Below are 14,613 nucleotides of genomic sequence, written 5' to 3' on the forward strand. Positions count from 1 at the left end.
TGGGGAGGGTGGAGGGTGGTGTGAGGTGGGGAATGAGGAATCAAGGTTAACTTTCACAGTTGTGGTTCGAATACTTGAGATGGTGAATATAGGAGGGAAGTGTAAGTTTGGGTAGACAGCCAATGATTTTGACTTTTGACCTGCACAGTTTGAGATGTTTTTGAGATGAGCTGTAGTTAGATATTGAGGTTTATAGGATTTGACAGACATTTAGCCCGGTGTTATTGTTTTGAGAACCAAAGATGTCTAATTAATAGAGAAAGCTAAAGTATTGATGCCATCTCTGAGGGACTTCGTGTGAACAGTGAAAGGATATGAAAGCCAAGCATGTATTGAGGGCAAGAAGGAAGAATTACTTGAGACTGAGAAGGCATGTAATAGAAGCTCTAAGAGCAGATTTAAGAAAGAGGGAATGGTTAGCAGTGGCATATACAAAAGAGGAGTCAAGTAAATGATGAACTGAAGAATGAATATTTGATTTGACAATTAGTGAGCTTTTACTGACCTTACAAAAATAAGTGTTGGGGTGGTGTGGGTAAGAAACACATTGAGGTTGAGGAGCAAGCCCAGTTTGAGGAAATGGAGGCAGTGAGTATAGACTGCGCTTTTAAGAGTCTTAACAGTGAAAGGAGAAAAGAGAGAGAGGGAAATGACACCGGAAGGAAAATTATCAGAAGAGAGGTTTTAATTTAATAGTAACTTTTTCACAAAAGGAAATAAGGGCTTTTTTTTTTTAAAGGAAGTTAATAGAGATGAAACTTATGAAAGTGCAGAAGGTAAAGTATTGACGGAGTAACAACAATCCTACACAGAGGGGAAATGAGTTGTTTAGAACACAGCGTTAGTCTTGAGGTGGGATATCTATTTCATTGAAATAGCAAGGCGCCAGTGTCAGGGTAGACAGAATTGTAGATAGACTTGTATGCTGTAATACAGGAAGTTAAGATTCATGCCTAAGAAGCCTATGAAATTTTCTTTTCTCTCTTTTGTAAAATTAAGTATATTTTATTGATTATGCCATTACATTTCTCCCATTTTTCCCCTTTCCTCCCATCCACCTGGTACCCCCATTCCCTCTAGCAATCCCCCCACTTAGTTCGTGTCCACGGGTTGTACATACAAGTTCTTTGGCTTCTCCATTTCCTACACTGTTCTTAACCTCCTCCTGTCTATTTTGTACCTACCAATTATTCTTCTTATTCCGTATACATTTTCCCCATCCTTCCCCTTCACCCTCCCCACTGATAACCCTCCATGTGATTTTTTTTTAGATTCTGTTGTTGATAGTTGTGAGTTTGTTGTCATTTTACTGTTCATAGTTTTTGATCTTTTTTTTTAAATATTTTATTTATTCATTTTTAGAGAGAGGGGAAGAGGGGGAGAAAGAGAGGGAGAGAAACATCAATGTATGGTTATCTTTTGAGTGCCCCATACTGGGGACCTGGCCCGCAACCCAGGCATGAGCCCTGACTGGGAATTGAACTGGCGACCCTTTGGTTTGCAGCCTGTGCTCAGTCCATTGAGCCATACCAGCTGGGGCTGATCTTTTTTTTTTCTAAATAAGTCCCTTTAACATTTCATGTAATAGAGGCTTGGTGATGATGAATTCCTTTAGCTTTACCTTTTCTGGGAAGCACTTTATCTGCTCTTCTATTTTAAACAACAGCTTCATTTGATAGAGCAAACTTGGATGTAGGTCCTTGCTTTTCATCTCTTTGAATACTTCTTGCCAGTCCCTTTTTGCCTCTAAGGTTTCTTTTAAGAAATCAACTGACAGTCCTATGGGAACTCCTTTGTAGGTAACTCTCTTCTTTTCTCTCGCTGCTTTTAAGATTCTCTCTTTATCTTTAACCTTTGGCATTTTAATTATGATGTATCTTGGTGTGGCCCTCTTTGGGTCTGACTTCTTTGGGATTGTTTGAGCTTCCTGAACTTGTATGTCTATTTCCTTCACCAGATTGGGGAAGTTTTCTTTCATTATTTTTTCAAGTAAGTTTTCAGTTTCTTGCTCTTCTTCTTCTTCTCCTGGCACCCCTATGATTCAGCTGTTGGTACGTTTAAAGTTGTTCCGGAGGTTCCTAAGTCTCTCCTTATTTTTTTTTGAATTCTTGTTTCTTCTTTCTGTTCCAGTTGAATGTTTATTTTTTTCCTTCTGTTCCAAATCATTGATTTGAATCCCAGTTTCCTTCCTTTCACTGTTGGTTCACTGTATATTTTTCTTTATTTTACTTTGTATAGACTTCACTTCTTTCTTTATTTTATTGCCATACTCAATCATTTCTCTGGGCATCTTGATCACCAGTGTTTTGAACTTTACACCTGGAAGGTTGGCTATCTCTGTGTTGCTTAGTTCTTTTTCTGGAATTTTAGTCTGTTCTTTCATTTGGGCCATATTTCTTTGTCTCCTCAATTTGGTAGCCTCCCTGTGTTTCTGTGTATTAGGAAGGGCTGCTTTGACTCCCTGTGTTGGCACACCTGTTATGTTGTAAGGAGCAGAGCCTTAGGTATTCACCAGGGTGGTTCAGCTTGCTTTGCCGCTTTGTGGTGCTGTATGCAGGGGAAGGATCAGAGAGGGAACAATGCTGCTTGCTCAGCTCTCTCGCTCTGTTTCTTCTAGTCACTTTCCCCACTTCCTATAAGTGGCGCCCTTCTAGCTGCTGCCCTGGTGCTGATTCCCAGAGTGTGTGGGTTTGTATATGTGCTAGGACCCTGTTGGCCCTTTAGACGGACTCTCCTGAGAGACCAGCAGTTTCTCCTGCTACCTCAACCCCCACTGATTTTTACAGCTGGAAGTTATGAGGCTTTATTTTCCTGGTGCTAGAACCCCAGGCTGCGCTGACTGGCCTGGGGCTGGGATCGCTTGTTCCTTGGTTGTCCTTCCTGGTTTTTATCTGCCACATGTGAATGTGGGACTGCCTCTTCTGCTAGCTGCTGCCACCACCACCCCACTGCCACTGCTGCCTTACTGCCACCACCTGTCCCTCGCTGCACCACACTGTGTCCTCTCTACCTGCCCTACCTGTCTGGATGAATGTTTCTTCTTTGAATCCTTGGTTGTCAGACTTCCATGCAGTTTGATTTTCTGGCAGTTCTGGTTGTTTTTTGTTTTTAGATCAGTGGTTATCCTTTTTATGATTGTGAGAGGAGGTGAGAAATATACCTATGCCTCTATCTTGGCCGGAAGTCTCTGAAATTTTCTTTATGAAATATATGGTCAAATCTTTTGTTGTGAAATAAAGTTGCAGGATTGAGGTTGGACAATGGCAACAGCTTGGAATAGATACCATAGTTAGTGGAAGAATGAGTTGGTACAAGATACACCAAATGTTTTGATGGTGCTGAGCGTCCATGTGTTTATGTAAGTAGCTCCATCAGAGTAAGGGTCTGTATGCCGCTAAAGTTGAGCCATGAAGAGAATGGACAACTAGGCAGCCACTTCTAAGTATTGATAAATATGGGGTGGGGCAAAAGGAGGTTTACAGTTGTGAGTAGGGGAAACATTTTATTCTTGTATTATTGTTTAATATTGTGTTGTTTTCTGTGTGAACACCTGCCAGCCTACCTTGCCCCACCCTGTACAACTGCATAGTGCTCGTCCTGTGTTGGGGGCCTGCTTCTGGTAAGGCTTGTGGGTTTCTTCTTTTGAGAAGAGCAACTTCCTTATATCTTATCAATCCTGGGAAGTTCTTACTATTTCTTTGAATATTACCTGTTTATTATTTCTTATTAGAGCTCCCATTAAACTCATCCTGTTCTTCATGTTCTTAACCTTTCTTTAATGTTTTTTTGCCATAGATAGAATGTTTATGTCCCCTCAGAATTCATATGTTGAAATGCTAACCTGCAAAGTTTTGGGATTAGGAGGTGGGACTTTTCGGATGTGATTAGGTCACAAGGGCAGAGCATTCCCGCGCAGCACTAGTGCCCTTAGGAAGAAGCGCCAGGAGGCTCGCTTGCTGCTCCGTCATTTGCAGGTACAAGTCTGCTACACAGAACAGGGCCTTCACCTGACCGTGCTGGCACCCTGATCTCAGACTCTCAGCTTCCAGGACTGTGCGAAATAAATTTCTTTTGTTTATAAGCCACCCAGATTTTGGTATTTTGTTAACAGCAGCCAGAACAGACTAAGACATTCTCCATTTTTTTTGCCTCTTTGTGCTGCATTTTGTAAAAATTTTATATACAGGTAGAGGCAAAAGTAGGTTTACGGTTGTGAGTACATGAAACAGAGTGAATAAAGCTCTTGTAATAATCATAACCTGCATGCCTTTTAAAAAAATGTGAACAACTGTAAAATTGCTTTTGCCCCACCCTGGGTACCTCCCAATAAATATTGTTTCTTCTGATTTATTAAATTAAAAAATAGAGTATTATGGTTTTATTCTAAAAGTTATATACATCTTTTCTGGTTTGTCTATTTTTTGTATTTCCTTGATATTTCATTAACATACACATTTATTTTTAATTTACATCTATTTCTTTGTAAGCCTTTGCACATCTTGGTTTTATTATTTGTGTTTATGTTGATTCTTGTTTAATATGTTTTGTGTCCTTGTGTGTTTGCGGTTCTTGATCCTTGAGTTGCAGCTCAAAGGAAAGTTATTTGTGAGAATTTTTGGAAGTCTGGGTTAAGATGCATTCCTCTATAAAGATTTGCCTTTGCTTCAGTCAGTTTTCTGGGGGCCCTAAAAACCAGACCGGGGCTACTTGTAAAACAGGTTCTCAATTTGAGATATCTCAGACCGCGCAGATAGTGTTAATGCTGCGAACACGGGCCTCCCTTCTGTGAGGCCAGCTTGTGGTTTCAAATGATCCTGGGAGCCCCTCCCCTCCCCCCATGCCCCAGTACCGTACAGGTAAGTTTTCTTTCAGTCTCTCTTAAGGGGAACAGTTTTTCTACCTCATGTTTTGCTAAGCATGTAGCCCTCGGGGATCTTGGCTTTCTTCATTCGGAGGCCTTTGATTGAACTCCCGACTTCTCGTGGGCCCTACGCTTTGTCTCTCGCTCTCTGTAGGGCTCTAACATCGAAGCCTTAGGTTATAGGGACTGGTAGAGTGTGGACTACCACTGCAGTTTCATGTGAGCCTCTGGAGGTTTTCCGTATTTTCTCTTTTGCTTAGCCATGTACTAACAAAGACTTAGAAGCGTTTCCCAGCAGTTTTAGTTTGGTAGTAGAAAGGTTTTTTATGTTATATCTCATCTTCTGAATTTTTTGTGGAACTTCGTCCTATTTTGCCTACTTTGTTCTTCATCATTCTTTTGGATAAAAACTATTGTGGTACCTTTTATCCATCCTCCTTTCAGGGTCTTCTTTGCTTATGGATTTGAAGACTGTGGTTGCTTTTGGCTATGAAGTGTCAGTAACAATCACTTGTGGATGAAATTGGACCAGGAATTGAATGTGATGTTTGCAAGTCTGGTTCTTCCTCAGAAAATCAGAAATGTGTGTGTGCTTACTTTGTGCGTATGTGTGTGTGTGATACACACATACACATATACGTATACATAGTATATACAAATGTATGCACATGTATGATATACACAACATACACATCTATAAATGACTTCACTTACATTTATTATAGTTTGATTTAGTGATTCTGGGAAACTTAGTTTGTCTAATTTTGTTAAGTACACATTAAATATATATACATAAGGAAAGCAGAATTGTTCAATTTAAGTGTTCCTAATACCACCCCACTGGTTTGTTTTCCTGTATTAATAGCTTTATGATCTCTGTTATTAGAATCATAATAATAATTTTAAGTGTGGGGACTCTGAAGCATTTCTGCAATTAGTATGCAGTCTTTTAAAATATTTACATAGCTCTTCAGAGTATTTATTTATTAAATACTTAATATCTCTTGTTGTAACGGATCTTGAAATTTTACCAACATACCCTAGTTCATACTCATTATGATGGTGGTAGATATTAAGTGAATCAGTAGTTTCATTTCGCCCCAACTTTGCATGTTTCCGTGTTAAACTTGACACTTTGAATTCCATGCCATAAAACTGGAGCTAATCTACTAAGGTTAATTATAACCCTGTGTATTCCAACTGCATTACCATTCTGCTGTCAGCGGTTTCCCACGTTAGAGTCAATGAGAATCATCAGGTTGTGAAATGGATTATTTTTATTTGGCAGCAACATCCATAATCCAGTGTTTAGTTGCCAGATTTAATGACCACCACTGAAAGCTGCAATGGAATAAATCTTATGTCACTTAATACAAATTGATAGAGAGACCAGAAGGAAGCCACTAACATATCCTGTGGAGCCTTTGTGTCTTCAGTTACTGAGGGTGATTACTTGCTCTAACCATGTGACATCATCACGGCGGTAGTTATGGCAGTCTCTATATGCTTCATTTGGAGTTTCCTTGCTTTCATTAGTTTATTTCCTAATAGTTTCTTATTGCTTTGAGTGATCCTTTGTGACAAGTTCCCCTTCTCTACCTTCTTATGCTATTTAACCATTTCCAGGCTTTTAGTAGGCTCTTTGGCTAGGTGCAGATGAAACTTCTCCACTCTACTTCCGTCCCTCTGAAAACAGCCATCACTTTCCCTGTCTGCCTTGAGGGAGATCTCCATCACAGCATTATTTTGGTTGCATGGGCTCTTTTGTGAAGTCGGTTGGATACTTTGGTATCTGCAAAGGCAAAAGAAGGATTTGAATGCATTTGATTGCCTGTAGCAATACAAAAACATTTGGCTACAGTCGATGGCTTAGATTTCATTAACTAGCAAATGCTCCCTTATCACTGAGGATGCTATACATTGATCTACTTTCACTTTTATGCAGTTGGAGCATTCACATTAGCGTAGTAAGGTCTGAATTACGTTGATAGACGAACTGCAGTAAGGAAGGGAAGGGGCTTTAAACTTCTATTGACCTCCTGAAGTTTCTCTTTCAACATCATACTCAAGCCTGTTTTTCTACTTTATTTTTAACTTTTGGAATAAACAAAAATACGGATGTTGCTTTTATGGAGTTTAATGAGAAGAAAATGTTTCAAGATGAAAACCGTGACCGAAGTTAAAAACCTTGTATATGAAAAAGAAAATACCTCAGTAAACTCTGGGATGTTTTTCCTTCAATTAATCAGAAACAAAAAGCAAGTTGCATTCTTGTATCTTGAAGTTCTTGGTTCTGAAAACATCTTTACAGATAAACTTTGATGTGATTCTCTTGCATCATCTTTTAGAATGCAGACAGAAACCCACCGTAGTTAGTCTCCTGCCCTTCCTTCTCTTTCTCCATCTTTACATTCATGGAGGAGCTCCTTCGTGTCAGACTCTGTGCTAGATGCTGGCGATAAAATGAGCAAGGCACAGCGCCTCCCCTTACGGAGATTAAAGTTCTAGTATGGGGAAATAGACAAGTGAACGGACAGTTAGAATATAGTTTAATAAAGCCTGTGATGGTGTTAATAACAAAGGAGGAGGACATCACAGATTAGAGAAGCTTTCTCAGACAAAATGAGGTGGAAGCTGAGAGTTAAGAGTGAAGGGGAGTTAACTAAACTGGAAGAAAAGGATGGAGAGCAGGCCAGGTCTTAGAGATAGTATTCCTTAGCTTGGTGTAGATGTCAACTTACTGTTGGTTGTTTCTTTGATTTGCCTGCTGCTATCTTTGAAGAATGACCAATGTTGTGCATTTAGGATACTTTCCTTTGCAAGTAGCAGACTACTGAGGGAAAGTGGAAATAGGAAATTTTCCTTAAAATGGGAAATTTATTAACTCATAAAGTGTGGAAATAGGACTGAGGCTTCGTCCAGGACACAGGTGTTTTCCACCCTTTCCCTTTGCCTTTAGATGATTGGCATTGGCTCCCCTCATCTTGGTACGGCTGCTGCGTCCCCAAGCATCTTACAGAACGATGTCCGAAGTAGGAAAAGCAGTTTCTTTTCCTGTATCCTTCAGGAAAGAAATCTGTTTCTTGGACCCTCCCTGCCAGACTTTCCTTTACTTCTCATCAGTGAGAGTTGTGTCACCTGTTAACTGGTCACTGTCAAAGGGAATGTAATTACCATGATTGGTTTACAGATTAATTAGTGTTTACCTTTGCGGTAGGATGGGGAGGTGAAATACCGGAGCAAATTGGGACCTTCCAAGGGGAAGAAGAATGGAATAACTGTTGTGTAAACAGATATAACTAATAGCCAGCTGACTCATCTTGAAGTAGAAATCTCTCTCCCAACTACTTAGCTTTGTGTCAAGCTTCATATTGCAGTAGCTTTTCCTAATTGTGTTTTCTTTGGGAGTCAGGTCCAGATGTGTCAGTAACAAGAAATGTAAGTTTGATTAAGGCACTTAACTTTTCTTGGCCTCAGTTTCCTCCATTGTACAATGAGAGTTCTGTGTTCCATCTTCAATTCTTCTTTCAATTCTAACGTGGTAGGGGTTCATCTGACTTGTTTTGCTTTCCTTGTTTTGAAAGGAGACACACCGATGTCCTGCAGAGGACACTTTCTAGCTGTGTAAACTGGGCAGGCTACTTCATCTTCTTGGGTTTCAGGTCCCTTATTTATAATATGGAATAAGATGTTTGATATTTAAATGAGATTCCATATGCCCATAATATAATTTATTTATCTCTTATGACAAATAGATTTGAATTGATGTAGGCTCTAGCAAGTGATATAATCCTGTAATGGTTTAGTATAGGGAAGTGATAAGTATTTGTTGAATAGAATACCTAAAGTGCATTTTTATAAGTTAAAAATCTCTATGTACATGAAATCTAGATGGTATATTCAGAGGCATGTGTCAGATACAGACACAAGGATAAAACATTTTACATTTTGCAAAAACCTGTACTTTATTTGATGGATTTTGGAAATTAGACTTTATAATGCAGCATTTATGTCATTGTATCAAAATGTAGCCTATAAAAAGTTGATTTCCAAGCATGTCTTTTTGTTGACCTTTTACTAGTTACTAGGATATTCTTTGCATTATCACCAATAATTAAACCCAGTGTGCAGTTTATTCCATAGTCTTGTTTACCTCTGGCACACCTGGGCATGTCAAAAGTGCATGCCGGCCCTGTTTTCAAAATTCTGCTTTCTATTAGAAGTGGAAGGGGAAACATTAGAGTACTTTATTAAAATATGATTTAATAACCAGAAGTCTTTAGCCAGCAGGTGGTATAGAATACAGCTTTTCTTGAAAAAAATGTTATTTATTTATTTTTAGAGAGAGGGGAAAGGAGGGAGAAAGAGAGAAACATTGATTAGAGAGAAACATTGACTGGTTACCTCTTGTACCCTGACCTGCAACCCAGGCATGTACCCTGACCAAGAATCGAACTCATGATATTTTGCTTTGTGGGATGATGTCCAGCCAACAACGGAGCCACTCTCGTCAGAGCTAGTTTTTCAGTTTTTGAGCAGTCCCTCTGATTTGGTCGCATCAAGTTTAAATTTCAAGGAATGTTTAGAAACAGGCCATCACTAGATGGCAGTCTTTCTCTAGTTTAAGTCAGTTGTTGTGGGTGGAGTTGGGGAGGGGGAGAAGCTACTCTGTTCGAGTACAATGTTGACTACCAGAATCAGGTTAAACTTTGGTAGGTCTATGACCTTTTCAGAATTTAAGGCTTGTGTACTTATTTATCTATTTATAGCATTTTATATGTGATAGAAGTGTTGGTTTGCACGGAGTAAAGCCGAGTATATACTTGAAATGCTGATTCAAGGTGATCTGTTAGGTAGTGATCAATAGTTACCTTTTCTTACAGTAGGACACTAGAAGCAAAATCCTTACATCAGTGGTTTTTGACATCTTTGATAACCAGATGGAAACTGTGGGTCAGTTTTTTCTTAAAATTACATACATGTGCTTCTGCATATGCACACAAAATTCACATAAAATATGGAAATCTCATTTTCCTGATGCATACCCACAGAATATAAGTTTATTAAACATAGTGCCATACTTCTGTTTTAAATATGTCTATGTTACATTTTATTTTGACTTTTAAAAATTCTAAGATACTCAGAGATTGACTGTAAACTTTTCATGTTATTCAACATCGTTATAATTAAAGAGAATATTAGAATCATGAAGGCCCTAAGCTAGGAGAAACAGGCAGAGGCTAGTGATAAGGGTATAGAGAATTTATTAGCTTGTTTTAAACTACCTGTGTAGTCTATTCTGAAAATGTATGATCTTTACATTGTTATTGACTGAACTTGAAAGTGGAAGTGAATTGTAGAAATTTAGTGCTAGGCTGATACTTCAGAGAATATGTAATTGATTGTTTCCTATTTTCTAAATGAGAAAGCTGAGGGTCAGAGAGATTAACTCAGTTGGCTGAAGACTCAGTTATGTTGCTAAAACCAGGGCACACAGCCAGAGAGCTAAAATCCATGTTTTCTTTCTCTGATATATATATTTATAGGAAGTTCAGGGAAGCTGGGGAGTCATTATTAACATACTATAAATTTCTTTTTTTTAAAGATTTTATTTATTTCTTTTAGACAAAGAGGAAGGAAGGGAGAAAGAGAGGGAGAGAAACATCAATGTGTGGTTGCCTCTCATGTGCCCTCTACTGGAGACCTGGCTCACCACCCAGGCATGTGCCCTGTCTGGGAATCAAATCTGCGACCCTTTGGTTCTCAGGCCAATGCTCGATCCACTGGCCACACCAGCCAGGGACATATTATAAATTTCTTAACTTTAGGATTTTCTTCCTGAAGTTATCTTTTGTGATATTAATATAGACCTTTGGAAGGGAAAAAAATGAAAAGTTTTACATAGTAAAAGGAAGTAGATTTGTTACTTAGAAGTATTACTGGTTTAGGATATAACTGAATTTGAAACCAACAGTTATGTAACATTGAATAATGTCTGCTTATGCCATTTAGATTGACAAGTTTTCAGGTTATTCCTCTTCTTCAAATGGCAAGGAATATTGGTGACTTTTCATGGAAACCGTTCCTTGCCTTTTTTTTTTTTTTGAAAGGGGAAATGTTATGCTTATTTGAGGTTAGCTGAAGTGTCAGTGGTAGTGAGTGTATTGGCTTGTGTATTCCAAATAGTTCCTTCAGGCAAGTGGTTATTCCGTAGTGTGTCTTAATTGTCAAAGCAGGGATTGTTTATGATTTATTTGAAGGTCTCTTCCCTTTATTTCAAAGGAAGGAGAATGAATCTAGATTGCTTTGGCTTTCCTAAAGTGTTCAGAATTTGTACTGGAAACTAAATTAGTATGCAAGGTCTGTGTAGAAGATATCCAACCCTGTAATATGAGAAATAGAGACATTTATTGAAGGAGATACAAAATAGAAAGAACATTGTACACAGGACAATGATACCTCAGTCCCCTTCAGAGTAGTCACCTTGGGACCTCACACAATTCTCCGAATCACCATCAGCTGCCCCATCGTATTTTCTTGAATCTCATGACTGGTCTGAAATCTCTTCCCTTTCAAAGGTGGTTTTAGTTTTGGGAAAAGCCAGAAGTCACAGGGAGCCAAATCTGGGCTATAGGGGGGCTGAGTCACCTGGGTGATTCGATGTTTTGCCAAAAAATTGCATGAGATGTGATGCATGAGTGGACACGTTGTTGTGATGAAGCTGCCAGTCACCAGTTGCCCATAGCTGCAGCCTCCTGAATCATCCAAATAGTTTCCACAGAGGAATGTTTAAGCTTAACGCAACATTTGGTGCAGATTCATTGGTGGACTCAGTTGTTTTGAATGCCATGGCCACACAGTACACATGGTCACACATGGCGTTTACTGCCTCCCCTGACTAGTACAGTGACGTCGTCATCATTCACGCATGCACATTCCGGTCCACTCTCCTTGGCTGCCAGGTTACGTTGATATCGTGCAAACCATTCTTGTTATATTAACAGCGATTGGACTTTTCTGGACAGACCTTGTATGTATTGTTTGTGGTTACTGCTGAGTTTTGGACAGTGGAACTGAGCTGCTAGGAGAGTGTGCTTTCTGGGCCACAGGATCAGGGCAGTGCTTCAGTATTCACAGATGATTATAGCCAGGAAGTATTGGTAATGAGCAAATGCCAGAGATTAAAGAGGTCTTAGTGATAATGTTAGAGCTTCATCTAGTCAACAGGTGTTTACTCACTGCCTGCTACCTGTCTGGCACTTTTCTAGAGGCACAGGGGTGACTATGGCAGACAAAGTTCTTGCCCTGGGGGTTTTAGTCTAACGGGAGTGGGTTGGGGGAAAGACAGACCACAAAGCCTGGGTGATGAGAAGGAGAATGTTGTTTGAAGATATCAGGGACAAGCATTACTAGCATAAAGCAGAAAAAACAAGATGTTTGAGGCAGGAAAAGGCTAAAAAAAAGTCCAGTGTAGCTGGAGCATAGAGGGTGGAGGGAGGCTAGGGTTGGGAACTAAGGAGAAGGGAGAGAGACTGTGTAGATTCTTGTAGGCTGTGGTAAGGATTTAAGACATACACATGTTTCTTTGCTTGTTCATTTGTTTGTTTGTTTATTTAAAGAAGTCACAGGAGAGATTTAAGCAGGGGGAGAACATCTGAATTGTTGCTTTAAAAAGATAATTTTAACTGCTGTGTGTAGAGTGTGTGCACTCGGGTAGGGAATGGGGAAAATGAGGAGTGGGGAATGGAGACTTTTAGGAGGCTGTTGCATTGGTCCAGTGTGGTAATGATGCAGATATGCACAGGGTTTTAGTGGACGTGGTGGGGTGTGGTCAGTTTTAAGATATGTTGTGGATTTTGAGTTGTCAGGACTTTGCTGGATTGGAATGGGCTGTGGCATGCATGATGGAAAGAGGTGGATTAGGTGTGATTCCTAGACTTTTATTTTTGACTTGGGCAACTGGATAGTGCCATTAGCTGTGATGGGTCAGTGCAGGTTTGGGGAGGGAACAGTTTTGGGAGTGGAGATAATTTGGTGATAGATGATTGGCTTTTTTTGTGTTAAATTTGAAGTGGCTTTCAAAAATCCAATTGGAATTGTTAAGTAGACTCAAATAGGCTAAATATTTGAGTCTAATACTCAGGGAGGTGCTCTGAGCTGAAGGTGTAGAGTATGAAGTCATTACTTTATGGTGGGTATTTTAAAGCCATGGGATTAGGTGGCATTGTTTGGTGGTAGAGCACAGATAGAGAAGAGAAGAGGTTTTAGGAATACTTAGAAAAACAATAGAAGATAAGGGGCTTGTAAAGGAGATTGAGAAGGCATGTCAGTGAGAGGATAAAAACTGCGTTAGTGTGCATCATTGAAGTCTAGAGAAAAAAGACAAGAAGGAAAGTGTATTACAAACTAGCAAATGCTGCTATTAGGTGGAGTAAGATGAGTGCTAACTATCTAGAGGGGAGGACGTGGAAAGGAGTTTTGCTGCGAAGTGGCGGCAGAGAAATAAGATGGTACCTGGAGGGAAATGCATATGTAAGGACTGGTTTCCTAAAGTCGTGTTTATATACCCATAAGAATGATGGGAGAAATATATGATGCAGGGGAGGGATGAAAGGGAATAAGTGCAGGAATAAAGTTCTTGAGACAAGGATTGACTGTAGCTAAGAGCTTGAAATATTTTTCCATTAGAGGAGGGTGGACAGAGTAGGAGTTACAGATGCAGGTAGGTTGGTGGATTGTAGTGGGAGAAGAGGCAATGCTTTTTTCTGTGACCAGCAGCTGAGAGTGAGGGGGTGAACATTTGAGGAGGGGAGAAAGTGAGGTTTTTACACATAGTTATTTTGGAGAATACAAAGTAATTTTTTTGGTAGCGGTGGTGGTGGTGGGGAGACAGATTTAGTGGTATTGCCTAGTGGTATTTATTGAGTGCCCAGTGTGGATTTGTAGGTATGTAGCCCACCTGAGTCTAGCTGGCACAGCTGTGTGATTTTTTCCAGCAGTGTCAGCTTCTTGGGTGTGTAGTCATGGAGTATTTCAAGTTGTGTTTATCCAAAATTGAGTTTTTCTAGATTAATTTAGTTAAGAACGAAAAATACAAAAGGCTTATAAATTCAGTTCTTCATTTTATGATGAAATTCTTTATAAATACTGTCAAACACTTCTTGAATATATTTTTGAATGAATAGGAAGCAAAAATTTGGGTTTTCCTTAAACATAACTCGTCAAGCGTTGGGCCAATACGATGCAGTTGGATTACTCTGTGGTTTATGTCCATTAGCATCTAATTTCTAAATACATTTGCTTCCGAGTTTGCAACTTTAAAAAAATTTCTTTGAAGTAATTTTGGTGTAATTTTTATGCCGTTTTTTTAAAGGTCTGTCTATGATGGTGAGGAACACGGACGGTTCATGGAGAAACTTGAAACTCGCATCCGCAATCATGACCGAGAAATTGAGAAAATGTGCAACTTTCACTACCAGGGCTTTGTGGACTCTATAACCGAACTCCTGAAAGTGAGAGGAGAAGCGCAGAAACTCAAAGTAAGGGCGCTCTGAGGAGGGAGACTTGTTCCTCTGTCCTGGGCTGGGGTTTTGACTAGCATTAAAGGGGTAGGGAGTACATTGCAGGTTACATATACACTACAAATAAGATTTTTGTACAGTAAAGAAAGGAATTTGAACAGAAACATATATCATTGGGATTATGGCTTTTAGCAAAAAAGAAAACTCTTTTACATTAAATGTATTTGGGAT

General features: G+C 39.5%; 1 protein-coding gene across 7 annotated transcripts in view; it reads left to right on the forward strand.

Annotated features, from left to right (window-relative positions):
- The window catches only part of EXOC6B (exocyst complex component 6B), a 542,713-nt gene that overhangs the window by 55,934 nt on the left and 472,166 nt on the right, over positions 1 to 14,613 (forward strand). For 4 of the 7 annotated variants that reach the window (XM_024552690.4, XM_053923770.2, XM_045189356.3 and 1 more), the window contains exon 2: positions 14,235 to 14,400. In XM_024552690.4, coding sequence (XP_024408458.3) covers positions 14,235 to 14,400 — 166 coding nt within the window. Of the gene's footprint in view, positions 1 to 14,234; positions 14,401 to 14,613 lie in introns of those variants that run through there. The other 3 variants (XM_045189358.3, XM_053923772.2, XM_053923771.2) reach the window with 3 other exon arrangements.

The sequence above is a fragment of the Desmodus rotundus genome, chromosome 5 (genome assembly GCF_022682495.2).
Source record: "Desmodus rotundus isolate HL8 chromosome 5, HLdesRot8A.1, whole genome shotgun sequence".
Lineage (NCBI taxonomy): Eukaryota > Metazoa > Chordata > Mammalia > Chiroptera > Phyllostomidae > Desmodus > Desmodus rotundus.